Genomic DNA, 12,533 nt, shown 5'->3' with positions numbered 1-12,533 from the left:
TTAGGAGCAGGATTTCCTCTGTCCGTTTTGCTTGGTGTCTCTCAGACACTCTTGAAAAAAGTCAAGAGCGGTTCTCAAGAACCAAAAGTAAAGCCTAAACAAAGACCTCAGGCTGCCCCATATACACATAAGGTTTCACATAATTTAAAAAAGTGGCTAACCGGTTCAATGTGCCAATGGTTTTTTCGGCGCCTCAAAAATTAGCACAACTTTGCCCGCGCGTAAACCAGGCAAGCAGTAACAAGATGTCGTGAACGGTTAGGCATGTCAACAAGTTCGTGGATTGCGTTGTGGGTGTCATCTACAAAATTCCATTGTCATGCGGATGGGTTTATATAGGACAATCGGGACGCTGCGTCAACGAGACAATGCGTGAGCATGCAAATTCCCTGCGGTCAATGACAGGAGGTCACTTATATGTACATTGCAGAGACTGCCAGTCACCCCGTCCTCCAAGATACCTTAATCATTGGCAGGGGGTGCACAAAAGTGCAAAGAGAGGAGCTGGAGGCGCATGCTATCGAAAAAGCTGGCGCGAGGCACTGCGTCAGCCAGCCTTCGGTTTATCTGCACAAAAAAGAGATAGTTTTTATAGATGCATCGTAAGCGACACGCCATTGGTTGTTTTCGGCGTTGGTTGGCTGTGTGGTGTTTTCTTGTTTGAGCCGTTTTTAATAAAACTTCAGTTGATAGTCAGCGCTTCTCCTGTGCTCTTCTCTCATTGTCTTCGTCTTTTTGCGCGCTGTTTCCAATTTCCTAAGTCATGAACCAACTCCCTTGCATCGCCACCTTAATACAGTTCATATCTTATACGGCAGGCTCTTTTAATTGTTTTAACGGCTACGGAAATCAACCCACCATACGTGTTAAATTCATCGCCCTTACGACGTGTCGCGCAGGCTACCTCACATTTTGCATCAACAATAACCAAGCACCACTGGAAGTTCAGGGAATGTTCGATTGCCTGCAACCATCCAGGGGCCATTCCAGGAGAATTTGCCGGATACTGCGCTCTGAATGCAGGAGACAAGTGAGGTTTCTTTATGACTACCTCGGTGCTGTGCCTGTGCGGAAATCCAGCAACGACAGGACTTCGCAAGCATCGAGAGCATCTGCAGCTAGTGGCACAGGTGACGGAATTTCTGTGGCAGCGTGTCAGACTGGGGTTTCCCAAAAAGATGCGACCAGCCACACCTACCCAGGGTGTGTTGACTATCTTGGGTGACGTCGACGTACCTGAAGATGTTGCGAGGACTCTTTCGAAAGGCCCAAAATACAGTGTAGAACCGCGCATGCAACCTCATGAACTTATAGCCTTAGTGCGAGAAGTGTCTGCAAAAGCCCCTGCTGAGGAGAGGGGCAGGTGCACGCTAGAAGGGGTGGATTGTCTGGCGCGGTGCGCTAACAAAAGGTCTTCTAAGCCCACGGGGAACATGTTATCAAAAATAGTCTCTTTTTTCCAGAGTAACGACCTTGGGTTGCTGCAGGCAGACAAGGAGGGAGGTTTTGTGGCGCTGGCAAGGGACATACTGGACCTAAAAGCACGTGATGGTATTTGAAAAAATTTTAGACCAACTCCACTCGAACCAAAAAAGGTCAAGAGTGCCACCCTAAAACTGTGCAATAGCCTTGAGCTGTCACAGTTGGAAAACAGCATAAGAAAGTGTAAGACAGGTAACTTGGAGGTGTTCTTTTCGGCAAAGACCCATAAGCCTGACACGCCTCTTCGGGCCATTGTCACGGAGAGAGAATCTTGGCGAAAAATGGTCAGCTGTTACCTGCAAAAGCATCTGAGTGCTCTGGAGCTTCATGACCCCTCCCTTGCCAAAAACTCGCAGTCCCTCATTGAGTCCTTTAGTAAGGACGTTCCCGACAACTCAATGGCGTTTTCAGTCGATGTGGAAGAACTCTTTTACTCTGTGCCCACAAAGACGTGTTCCTGGCGGTGCGTGAGTGCATTGAAAAAAAAAATGATGTTGTTACCTTCCAGAATGCCAGTGAAGTGGGGATTGACGGTTGTTTGGAACTCATAATGTTATACTTGCAGTCCACCTTTGTCCTTTTTTGACGGAAGCTACTATGTACACAGAGAGAGGGCATTTGCATCGGCTCGAGCGTTGCTCCGGTGCTATGCGACATTTACCTAGCGAAGCTCGATAGGTCTTTGGAAACGGCATTGTGTCAACAGGTGTGCAAGATATACAAATATGTTGACGATTATCTGGTGTTCTTAAGGAGTGTCGGCAGATTGTCTTTGCAAAAGGTTGTAGATGATGTAATGACCGTTTTCAAGCGCTGCTCTCCAGGCCTAAAGTTCACTTACGAACTGCAAGACGGTCAGTACTTGCAGTTTTTGGATTTACGGCTGCAATTCACTGGGCAACATGTGTGTTGGAGCTACAACCCGCGAACCAAGAAGGAAATCCTGCCATACGATTCCGCCCACTCTAAACTTATGAAACGAAATATGGCCACGTCATGCCTCCAAGCTTCACTGTACAGGTCCTGTCACCATGCCATTCTTGACAGCTATGAAGCTCAAGTCAAGCGACTTTTAGGTGCAAGATTTCCTCTTTCCGTTTTGCTTGGTGTCTCTCAGACAGTCTTCAAAAAGTCAAGAGCAGTTCTCAGGAACCAAAAGTAAAGCCTAAACAAAGGCCTCAGGTTGTCCCTTATATACATAAGGTTTCACATAATTAAAAAAAAAGTGGCTAACCGGTTCAATGTGCCAATGGTTTTTTCAACGCCTCAAAAATTAGCACAACTTTGCCCGCGCGTAAACCAGGCAAGCAGTAACAAGATGTCATGTACGGTTAAGCATGTCAACAAGTTCGTGGATTGTGTTGTGGGTGTCATCTACAAAATTCCATTGTCATGCGGATGGGTTTATATAGGACAATCGGGACGCTGCGTCAACGAGAGAATGCGTGCGAATTCCCTGCGGTCAATGACAGGAGGTCACTTGTACGTACATTGCAGAGACAGCCAGTGTCACCCCGTCTTCCAAAATATCTTAATCATTGGCAGGGGGCGCACAAAAGTGCAAAGAGGTGCTGGAGGCGCATGCTATCGAAAAAGCTGGCGCGGGGCACTGTTTCAGCCAGCCTTCGGTTTATCTGCACAAAAAAGAGATCGAATTTATAGATGCATGGTAAGCGACACGCCATTGGTTGTTTCGGCGTTGGTTGGCTGTGTGGTTTTTAATAAAACTTCAGTTGATAGTCAGCGCTTGTCCTGTGCTCTTCTCTTCGTTGTCTTCGACTTTTTGCGCGCTGTTTCCAATTTCCTAACTCATGAACCAACTCGCTTGCATCGCCACCTTAATACAAAAGATTCCTATTTTCTTTCGTCAAAGTTTACCTAGTTTCACGCCACTGTAGAAGATATACACCCGCGCGAGTGGTAGAGCGAAAAGAAAAGCAGCCCTCTCATTTAAATTTGCCTGAAACAAATCTACAAACTCTGAAGTTTCACATATGTGACTTTAATATGCCTGTTTCACAGGCAGCTTAAGAACCTTTAAGCAGAAATCATTTAAAAAGAATGGCGAACCAGCGTTTGTATGGGGACGTGCAGAGCCGAGATTGCGAGCTAATTCGCCGAACTTCAAAGGAGTTTCTTCTGAAGTCCGTTTAGATGCCCTTGAAACCGAGATAGAAATCTGCTCAGAGGATAGCCTAAGAAGTCATCATGTTATAATAATTAAAACAGAAGAAAGGAGTCTTTAATTTGTGTGCACTAACTCTCCCGCAGTTTTTCTGGAGTATCAATCTATCTCCGTTTCCGCCGGGAATATGAAATGAGGAAGGAAGTGTCGTAATAATTTGTGACTACGAGGCAGCTCGTGCGCGACCAATAGCTTCGCTTCGGTCTGAATTCCACAATTGGCCAGACGTTCACTATGACCTCTTTAGCTGGACTAATGTTGTGTTAATCGAAGGAAATAAGCGTAATGTCAAACTCATAATTTTGACGATGTTGGTCTTATGAATGTGGTGACTCAAAGCTACCATCGTGCTTTTGACATACTCGCACTTATGGTTCACAACAGATGATAAGTAGCCAGGAACTCAGCTAGTGACGTCACGGTGAGAAAAAACCTTGGTCGTGACATCACGGAAAGAAGTCATAAGAGAGGCTGGCCACTGGCCTAAGCTGAGCTAAAAAAAAAAGTGAAAGCCGTTTACAAATCCCTGTAACGCCGAATTGGAGCGCAGCTCTTGAGGAGGAGGAGTGAAGGGTACTGAGGGGAGGGTAGACCCCTCCTCCTCCCCTCATTCTTTAATATGCTCCGGGGGGGGCGGTCACGTGACCTCGGGGGGGGGGGGGTGTCACGTGACCGGGGAGGGGGGGTCACGTGACCTCGGGGGGTGACGTGACCTCAGGGGGGTCACGTGACCTCAGAGGGGTCACGTGACCTGGGGGTCGCGTGGGGGTCACCTTGGGGTCACGTGACCTTGAGATGACCTTGGGAGGGGTCACGTGACCTTGGGGTCACGTGACCTTGGGAGGAGACCACGTGACCTCGGGGGTCACGTGACCTCAGAGGGGTCACGTGACGGGGGTCACGTGACCTTCAAAGGGTCACGTGGGGTCTTGGGGTCACGTGACCTTGAGATGACCTTGGGAGGGGTCACGTGACCTCAGGGGTCACGTGACCTTGGGAGTCACGTGGGGTCACGTGACCTTGAGATGACCTTGGGAGGCGTCACGTGACCTGGAGGGGTCACGTGACCTTGGGGGACACGTGACCTTGGGATGACCTTGGTTACGCCGACGGCGACGGCGACGGCGACGCCGCTCAAGCCGGGAACGGGCCCCTAAGAGCTGCGCTCTAAAAGAAAAAAATATGAAAGCCGTTTACAATCCCCTGTAACGCCGGTTAGAGCGCAGCTCTTGAGGAGGAAGATGGAAGCGTACTGAGTGGTAGGCGACTCCTTGAGGTAACGTGACCTCAAGGGGGTCACGTGACTTCTGGGGGTCACGTGACCTTTGGGGGTCACATGACCTTTGGGGGGTCACGTGACTTCAGGGGTCACGTGATCTCAGGGGGTCACGTGACTTATAGGGTCACGTGACCTCAGGGGGTCACGTGACCTCAGTGGGTCACGTGACCTCAGTGGGTCACGTGACCTCGGGGGGGTCACGTGACCTCGCGGTTACGGCGACGGCGACGCCGACGCCGCTCAAGCCGGAAACGGTCCCCTAAGAGCTGCGCTCTAAAAAAAGAAGAAAGAGAAAGCCACCACAGCATCTTCGGGGTTAATAACTCCTATAAATGTGTCAGCATGTTGTAACTTGTTTTTTTTTTCTGTACCAATCAATGTGAATTGCAAGGCACTGACTGTAGTCATGGCTGATTGTAGCACGATAAAGACCTCATTCAATAACGTTACATTGCAGTTTTATCACATTGCAGTTTTATAAAACATGTGTTCGGTAGGATAGGGTTTCAAAAAATGAAATGGGCCCAAAAGTCAAAAGTGTAAAACAAAACTGTAGCACAGCTAATTTAGCGGGCTTACGTCCCGCTGAATTTAGCGGAATGCGTTTCCCCGCCAAATCTAGCGGGCAACCTCAATTGGCACGCTAAAGTTTTATAAATGTAGCGGATTTTACGTGGCTCCCAAGCTAGACAAACCTCATAAACACCCAGCTCAGCTTGGCTCAGCCCAACATCCACTGCAGATTCCGTGTTTCCAGATTTCACCCATAGGATTAGAAGAGCCTTTCTTTTTTTAGAGCGCAGCTCTTAGGGGCCCGTTCCCGGCTTGAGCGGCGTCGGCGTCGCCGTCGGCGTCGGCGTAACCAAGGTCATCCCAAGGTCACGTGACCCCCAAGGTCACGTGACCCCTCCCAAGGTCATCTCAAGGTCACGTGACCCCACGTGACCCCCTGAAGGTCACGTGACCCCCTGAAGGTCACGTGACCCCTAAGGTCACGTGACCTTGGGGGTCATGCGGGGTCATCTTGGGATCACGTGACCCCAAGGTCACGTGACCCCTCGAGGTCACGTGACCCCTTCCAAGGTCATCTCAAGGTCACGTGACCCCAAGATGACACCACGTGACCCTTTGAAGGTCACGTGACCCCCAAGTCACGTGACCCCTCTGAGGTCACGTGACCCCCGAGGTCACGTGACCCCCAAGGTCACGTGACCCCTTCCAAGGTTATCTCAAGGTCACGTGACCCCAAGGTGACCCCCACGTGACCCCCAGGTCACGTGACCCCTCTGAGGTCACGTGACCCCCGAGGTCACGTGACCCCTCCAGGTCACGTGACCCCCAAGATCACGTGGGGGTCACCTTGGGGGTCACGTGACCTTGAGGTGACCCCCAGGTCACGCCTCCCCGAGGTCACGTGACCCCCTCCCCGAAGTCACGTGACACCCCCCCCCCCCCCCCCCCGAGGTCACGTGACCCCCCCCCCCCGGAGCATATTAAAGAATGAGGGGAGGAGGAGGAAAAGGAGGAGGGGTCTACCCTCCCCTCAATACCCTTCACTCCTCCTCCTCAAGAGCTGCGCTCCAATTCGGCGTTACAGGGATTTGTAAACGGCTTTCACTTTTTTTTTCTGATCTTATGTTGAACCTACATTGTCGGCTTTCATGAAACCTACAATGCCCAAGTTCCTCTTTGCTTTCCCATAAAAACGCTTTGCAGCATCCCCACCCCTTGTGTAATATATTAATTTAATTTAATCGAAACTGCAGCTCTCAGTTGAAAGCCTTAGCATAAGTGGAAACTTTCATAACAATATATACATAATGAATACACACAGAAAATGTGATCAAACGTATATCGGATGAAGTGCGTTATCAAAACTGGTGAGTGATGAAAGCGTGGCGATTTCATTCGACAGTGAATTCCAATCTTCAATTGCCTGCCCGTAAGGGCCCTCGAGGAGTAATACAGTAATACATAACGAACGATTAAGTAACTGTGCTGTGTTTATATTTAGACCGCTAGTCAGCCGGAATGGTCGTTTGGCGTCTCCGTTGTAAATGAAAAACGTAGCCTGGCTTTAATGTGCATCACACAGTAGTTATGCACGCCCGCACGCCGGCACGATGCTCATTCAGATGAAAACGCTCAAGGGTGAGCGTGAATTGTGCGTGGATTTGCTGTAAACGACTTGCCTCGTCCACATGCCGCTCCTGTCAAACCGTCAGGGCAGGATAGCGAACAGGCTCCTGTTGCTGGATCACATTTGGGATGCTCGGGGCATCGGCAGCTCTTGGAACACTTCTTTCCCCACGTAGCCGCTGGGCACGGCTTTTGGCATCTCTCGCCCGTGTAGCCGTCGAGGCAGATGCATTCGCCAGTCTGCATGTTCGTCCCAATACAGCGTTCGATCGCACGCTTGTCCAGTTAATCCATGCGCTGAGTCAATCTTTTTTTTTTTGCTAAATGAGTTTTTATAAAAACATAGGCAATCGGTGGATGATTGCGCCACTGTCAATTCGTTACTCCAGAGGAGACCACGCCACTTATCGGAAAATAGGTGAAACATAGAATCGAAGAGCTACCGCTCCTCAAAGTGTGCAGCGAAAACTGGCGCGGACTGGCGGCTGAAACGTAAAACAAAGGAAATGCGATGAAATGCACGCTATTGGAGTTGCAAAAAGCTGCTTTGAACGTGCGTAGAGCTTCGAACAGAGGGATATAACTGGTTCTGCACCTAGATGTGTTTAATAAAACCGCAACATTTGTTTATGACGAATATACAACAAGAACATAATATTATGAATATACGTTATGATGGGTCGTCAGTAATACATAAGAACGATATATCTTCCTTGGAGATCATAATGATATAATTTGAGGCTGAAATAAACTTTGTTCTAGAAAAAAGAACCACACGAAGTAACAGAACCCGAGATAATTTTGAGAGGCACTTCAATTTTGATTATTTTCACATTTGTAAGGGCACATTCATTCTAGGGAAGTGAACATCAGTTATGTATCTGCTTGAGGACATAGAAAGCCCTCAAAAATAAAGCTAGACTGGCCAAATAACTTCCATAAATAGCCTGAACACAACATTTAAGCCAGGTGTAAATAGAACATTAAATAAAGAAATTGATTCTGACAAGTCTGGGTCAAGTAGAAACGGAAGGCAACTGTTTAAGGTCACCCAGTACTTCTCAGGCATGTTTTTGCATTTTCACTAAAATAATAAAAAAAAATTATAAAAAGCGAGAATTTATTTATACAATATTATTAGGTTCTAAAATATCTTACGTTCTTCCAGTGCTCTAAATAATACAAAAAAAAAAAAAGTGTTGACCTTAAAAAAAGTGAAAGCCGTTTACAACTACCTCTAACGGCGAATTGGAGCGCAGCTCTTGAGGAGGAGGAGGGAAGGGTACTGGGGGGAGGGTAGACCCCTCCTCGTCCTCCTACTTCTCCTCCTCCTCCCCTCATTCTTTAATATGCTCCGGGGGGTCACCTGACCTCGGGGGGAGGGGTCACGTGACCTCGGGGGGAGGGGGGGTGTCGCGTGACTTCGGGGGGTGGGGGGGTGGAGGGGGGGGGGGGGGGTCACGTGACCTTCGGGGTCACCTTGGGGGTCACGTGACCTTGGGAGGGGCCACGTGACCTTGAGAGGGGTCACGTGACCTGGGGGTGAACTGGGGTCACGTGACCTGGGGGTGAACTGGGGTCACGTGACCTTGGGGTGACCTTGGTTACACCGACGCCGACGCTGCTCAAGCCGGAAGCGGGCGCCTAAGAGCTGCGCTCTAAAAGAAATTAAAGCGGTTCTGAGGCCTGTCGCGGCAGTCTCGTCGTGGGAGCACATCTGCCTCGCCGCACGCCTAACATCTTCGTGAGCTGCTGACGCGGTTTGTGCAGTGACGTTTCGTGCTTCGAGAACTGTGGTTGGCTACTCCATCAGCGCACCGGCTACAAAAGCGGTGCCGGCAACCACCGGGTCTTCATTTGGTAGCAGCGGCGGCAGTTGACTACGTACTTATACTGCACATCTTAATCACAGGTTGGTGCACTAGCTCCTTGCTGGGATTCCCTTGTCATTTTCTTACCTTTCCCGCCGTTGCTGCCACTGTGAAAGTGCTTGTCAGTAATCAGCATGACGGCTAATGTCATAAAACTTTTGAAGGACTTTAAACAAGAAATTCGCGACATGAAGGTGGTAATCGAGAAAGAACTTAAAATGGAGTACAAGGACCTAAAAAGTTCGATTGACTTCGTGAGTCAGCAGTTCGATGGTTTGTCGCAGCGCTGCTCGAAAATCGAAAAAGAAAATGCATCACTTAAAAAAGCAAATGCTGCGCTTTCCGTGGAAAACTCTAAACTATCTGATGAATGTAAATTGCTCAGGGAGCAACTTGACAGTTCAGAGCGAAGATTAACTGACCTCGAACAATATTCAAGGAACAGGAATATTGAGATCAAGGGCCTTCCGCCCGCTGAAAAGGAAGACCTACCCGCTGTCCTAAAGACGCTCGGTGACGTTATTGGCGAACAATCGCCGAGTATGACATCGACGTCTACCACCGCGTGCCGAGAAAAGACGGAGGATGCCCAAACATCGTCGTACAATTTCATTCTCGCGCGAAACGTGATGCGGTGATTGAGGGGGCTCGCAAGAAGCGAGTTCGTACTTCTGACCTGGGTCTTTCAGGCCGCTCTCCCGTTTACGTAAATGACCATCTATGTCCGGTGCTCAAGAAGCTGCTCGGTCAGGTTATCGCACGAAAGAACGAAAAACAATGAAAGTACGCTTGGTCGAGGGAAGGCAAGGTCTTTGCAAGGAAGACAGACACGTCGCGTGTGCTGCGTGTAACTTGCACCCAGGACCTGGACAAGATCCAATAGGTGCTGACCTCAGGTATCGTCTTTTCTGCCCCAAGCAGACATGTCTGATAACATGTTGACGCCATCAGACGCAACTGAAATCTACCGAACTAAAAAAAAGTGTATATCTTTCCTTCATTTGAATACACACTCTGCTCGGAATAAGGACAATGACTTGGAGGGACTGTTTTCTTGTTTTCGCTTTTCTTTCGATGTTGTGATGTTTTCCGAGACGTGGTATCAGCAGGATAATGAAGTGTTTAGGATGCCTGACTATGAAACTCTGTACCTTAACCGCTCTGTCAAGAAGGGGGGTGGTATATTATTAATGATAAAGAACACATTGAAATTCAACGTAATTCAACATTTTACAAAAATAACGGACGATTTTGAAATCTTAACTATGATGTGCAATCAAAACATTTTTTTTGTCGTGTACCGCCCCCCTGGAGGGAGCATATCTGCTTTCCTATTGTTCTTGGATGATTTTTTGTGCTGGGTAAACGAGAATAGATATAACCTGGTCTTAGGTGGCGATATTAATATTAATGTTAAACGCGACGACAACACAGGGTGAGCTCGATAGAATATTAGACTCAAACGCTTGTGTTAACACCATTACTCTGCCAACTCGTTTTCAGAATGATTCTGCAACGCTACTTGATGTTTTTATTACAAATATAGACGTTCAAAAACTAGTATCAGGTGTTATCGGGGTGAACGTCAGCGATCACTTGCCCATTTTTCTCATGACTACTCAAAACGCAATAGTTGAATCATATAAAGAAATTCATACTCTTACATTTCAGGACGTTAATCCACAAACATTAGAACAATTTCGCAATGAACTCGCACAGATATGCTGGGATATAGTATATAATAAAACTACCCCTGATGAAGCGTACGGCACGTTTTTAACATTGTTTAAGTCGGTTTATGTAAGATTATTTCGTCACAAGGCATCAAGAAGCAAAAAGTCAAGGAAACCATGGATAACGAACAAGTCGCTAAAGCTAATAAAACAAAAAGATGCTCTTTATCGGCGGTTTTTACAGACAAGAGACTCAAATGATCTACATGCTTTCAAAGTTTTTCGTAATAAAGTGACTAGTAATAAAGTGACTAGTTTGCATTCTTAGAAATGCAAAAAGGAATTATCTTCACAACCTGTTCAATGCCGACATACTAAAACGAAGTGACATTACGTGGCAAAGACTGAACACAGTGCTTGGTCGTGGCCAGCAACACCCACAGTGTATTCAAGAGTTACTTTTAAATGGCCAAGCAACATCGGGAACGGCGCTAGCTAACTCTTTTAATGACTTTTTTGTATCGCTGGCTAACAGTACATATGATCTGCGTAGTTTAGAATACCTAAAAGCTAGAAACCGTGAAAGTGCGTTTTTAGGACCGACTAATGTTGAAGAAATTTATCACATGTTTCTTTCATTCCGTAACAGTAACTGTTGTGACGCCGATGACTTGCAAATTCGTCCAGTTAAGTACGTCCTAGATCTAATTTGTCCTGCACTTGAACATATTTATAACCTGTCATTTATACACGGCGTATTTCCAAAGCGTATGCAGTTAGCGAAGGTGAGCGTTTTGTATAAAGGGGGTGACAAAAACGAATTATCAAATTACAGACCAATATCAATTCTTCCCGTTTTTTCAAAAGGTCTAGAAAAATTAATTAATGATAGAATGACTGCTTTCTGTGAAAAACATAGGATAATCACAGGCTTTCAATTTGGCTTCAGAAAGGGTCATTGAACCGAGTCAGCACTCCTGACACAAAAAGAATTGATTCTCCATGCTATTGAACACAAACTGCTAACACTAGGGTTTTTTGTAGATTACTCAAAGGCCTTTGACCGAATAAACCACGTTACCTTACTAAAAAAACTCGATATCTACGGCTTCCGAGGGGTATTTCTAGATTTGTTGAAAAGTTATCTCCAGTTTCGTTTCCAGAAAGTTGTTATAAACAACAAGATGTCCGATATCAAAGCGATTCAATCCGGGGTACCCCTGTTATTTAATATATATATTAATGACGTAATAAATATTGATAATGATACCCAATTTGTTATGTATGCCGACGACACCAGTTTATTTTTTAATTCTTCCGATATTAAACAATTAATAAATCATGCCAATAATGTTCTCGATAAATTAAACCAATGGACCCTGTTGAATTCACTAGCTATTAACAAGTCCAAAACAAAAGCTGTACTTTTCAGACCTAAAAATCAGAAAGAAAATATTGAGAACCCCGTTATGATAGGGACTTCTACTGTGGATATTGTGCCCTCAGTTAAAAGCCTAGGAGTTGTATTTGAAGAACACTTAGTTTGGAACAAACATATTGAAATAATTGCTAATAAACTCTCTCGCGTTGTAGGCATTCTTACAAAGTTGCGATTTTTTTCTACCCACTAATATAAAATTGCTTATTTACAATTCCCTGTTTCTTTCTCACATCAACTACTGCCACCTAGTTTGGGGGATTACAACCACGTCAAACCTTACTAAACTGTTAATACTGCAGATTGGGCGAGTTGGTAAGGCATCATCACAAACCAGCGCAAGTAGACAGTTATTCAAAATCCAAACGCACAAAAAAATACACTCACACAGCGCTGAAATATCAACTGAATTGTATTTCAAACTTCCTCTTCTTCGACCCCAAGGAATAGGTTGCCAAGGAAGACA

General features: G+C 46.6%; 1 protein-coding gene across 1 annotated transcript in view; it reads right to left on the bottom strand.

The window, feature by feature from the left end:
- LOC121048543 (multiple epidermal growth factor-like domains protein 6) overlaps nucleotides 1-12,533 on the bottom strand; it is a 241,208-nt gene that overhangs the window by 150,503 nt on the left and 78,172 nt on the right. Inside the window, exon 10 of the mRNA XM_040504993.2 lies at nucleotides 7,139-7,325. Within this exon, the coding sequence (XP_040360927.2) occupies nucleotides 7,139-7,325 (187 nt within the window). The remainder of the gene's footprint in view (nucleotides 1-7,138; nucleotides 7,326-12,533) is intronic.

This window comes from Ixodes scapularis, unplaced genomic scaffold, assembly GCF_016920785.2.
Source record: "Ixodes scapularis isolate PalLabHiFi unplaced genomic scaffold, ASM1692078v2 PGA_scaffold1__304_contigs__length_218370807, whole genome shotgun sequence".
Classification (NCBI taxonomy): Eukaryota; Metazoa; Arthropoda; class Arachnida; order Ixodida; family Ixodidae; genus Ixodes; species Ixodes scapularis.
This window is presented reverse-complemented; position numbering and strand designations above follow the sequence as displayed.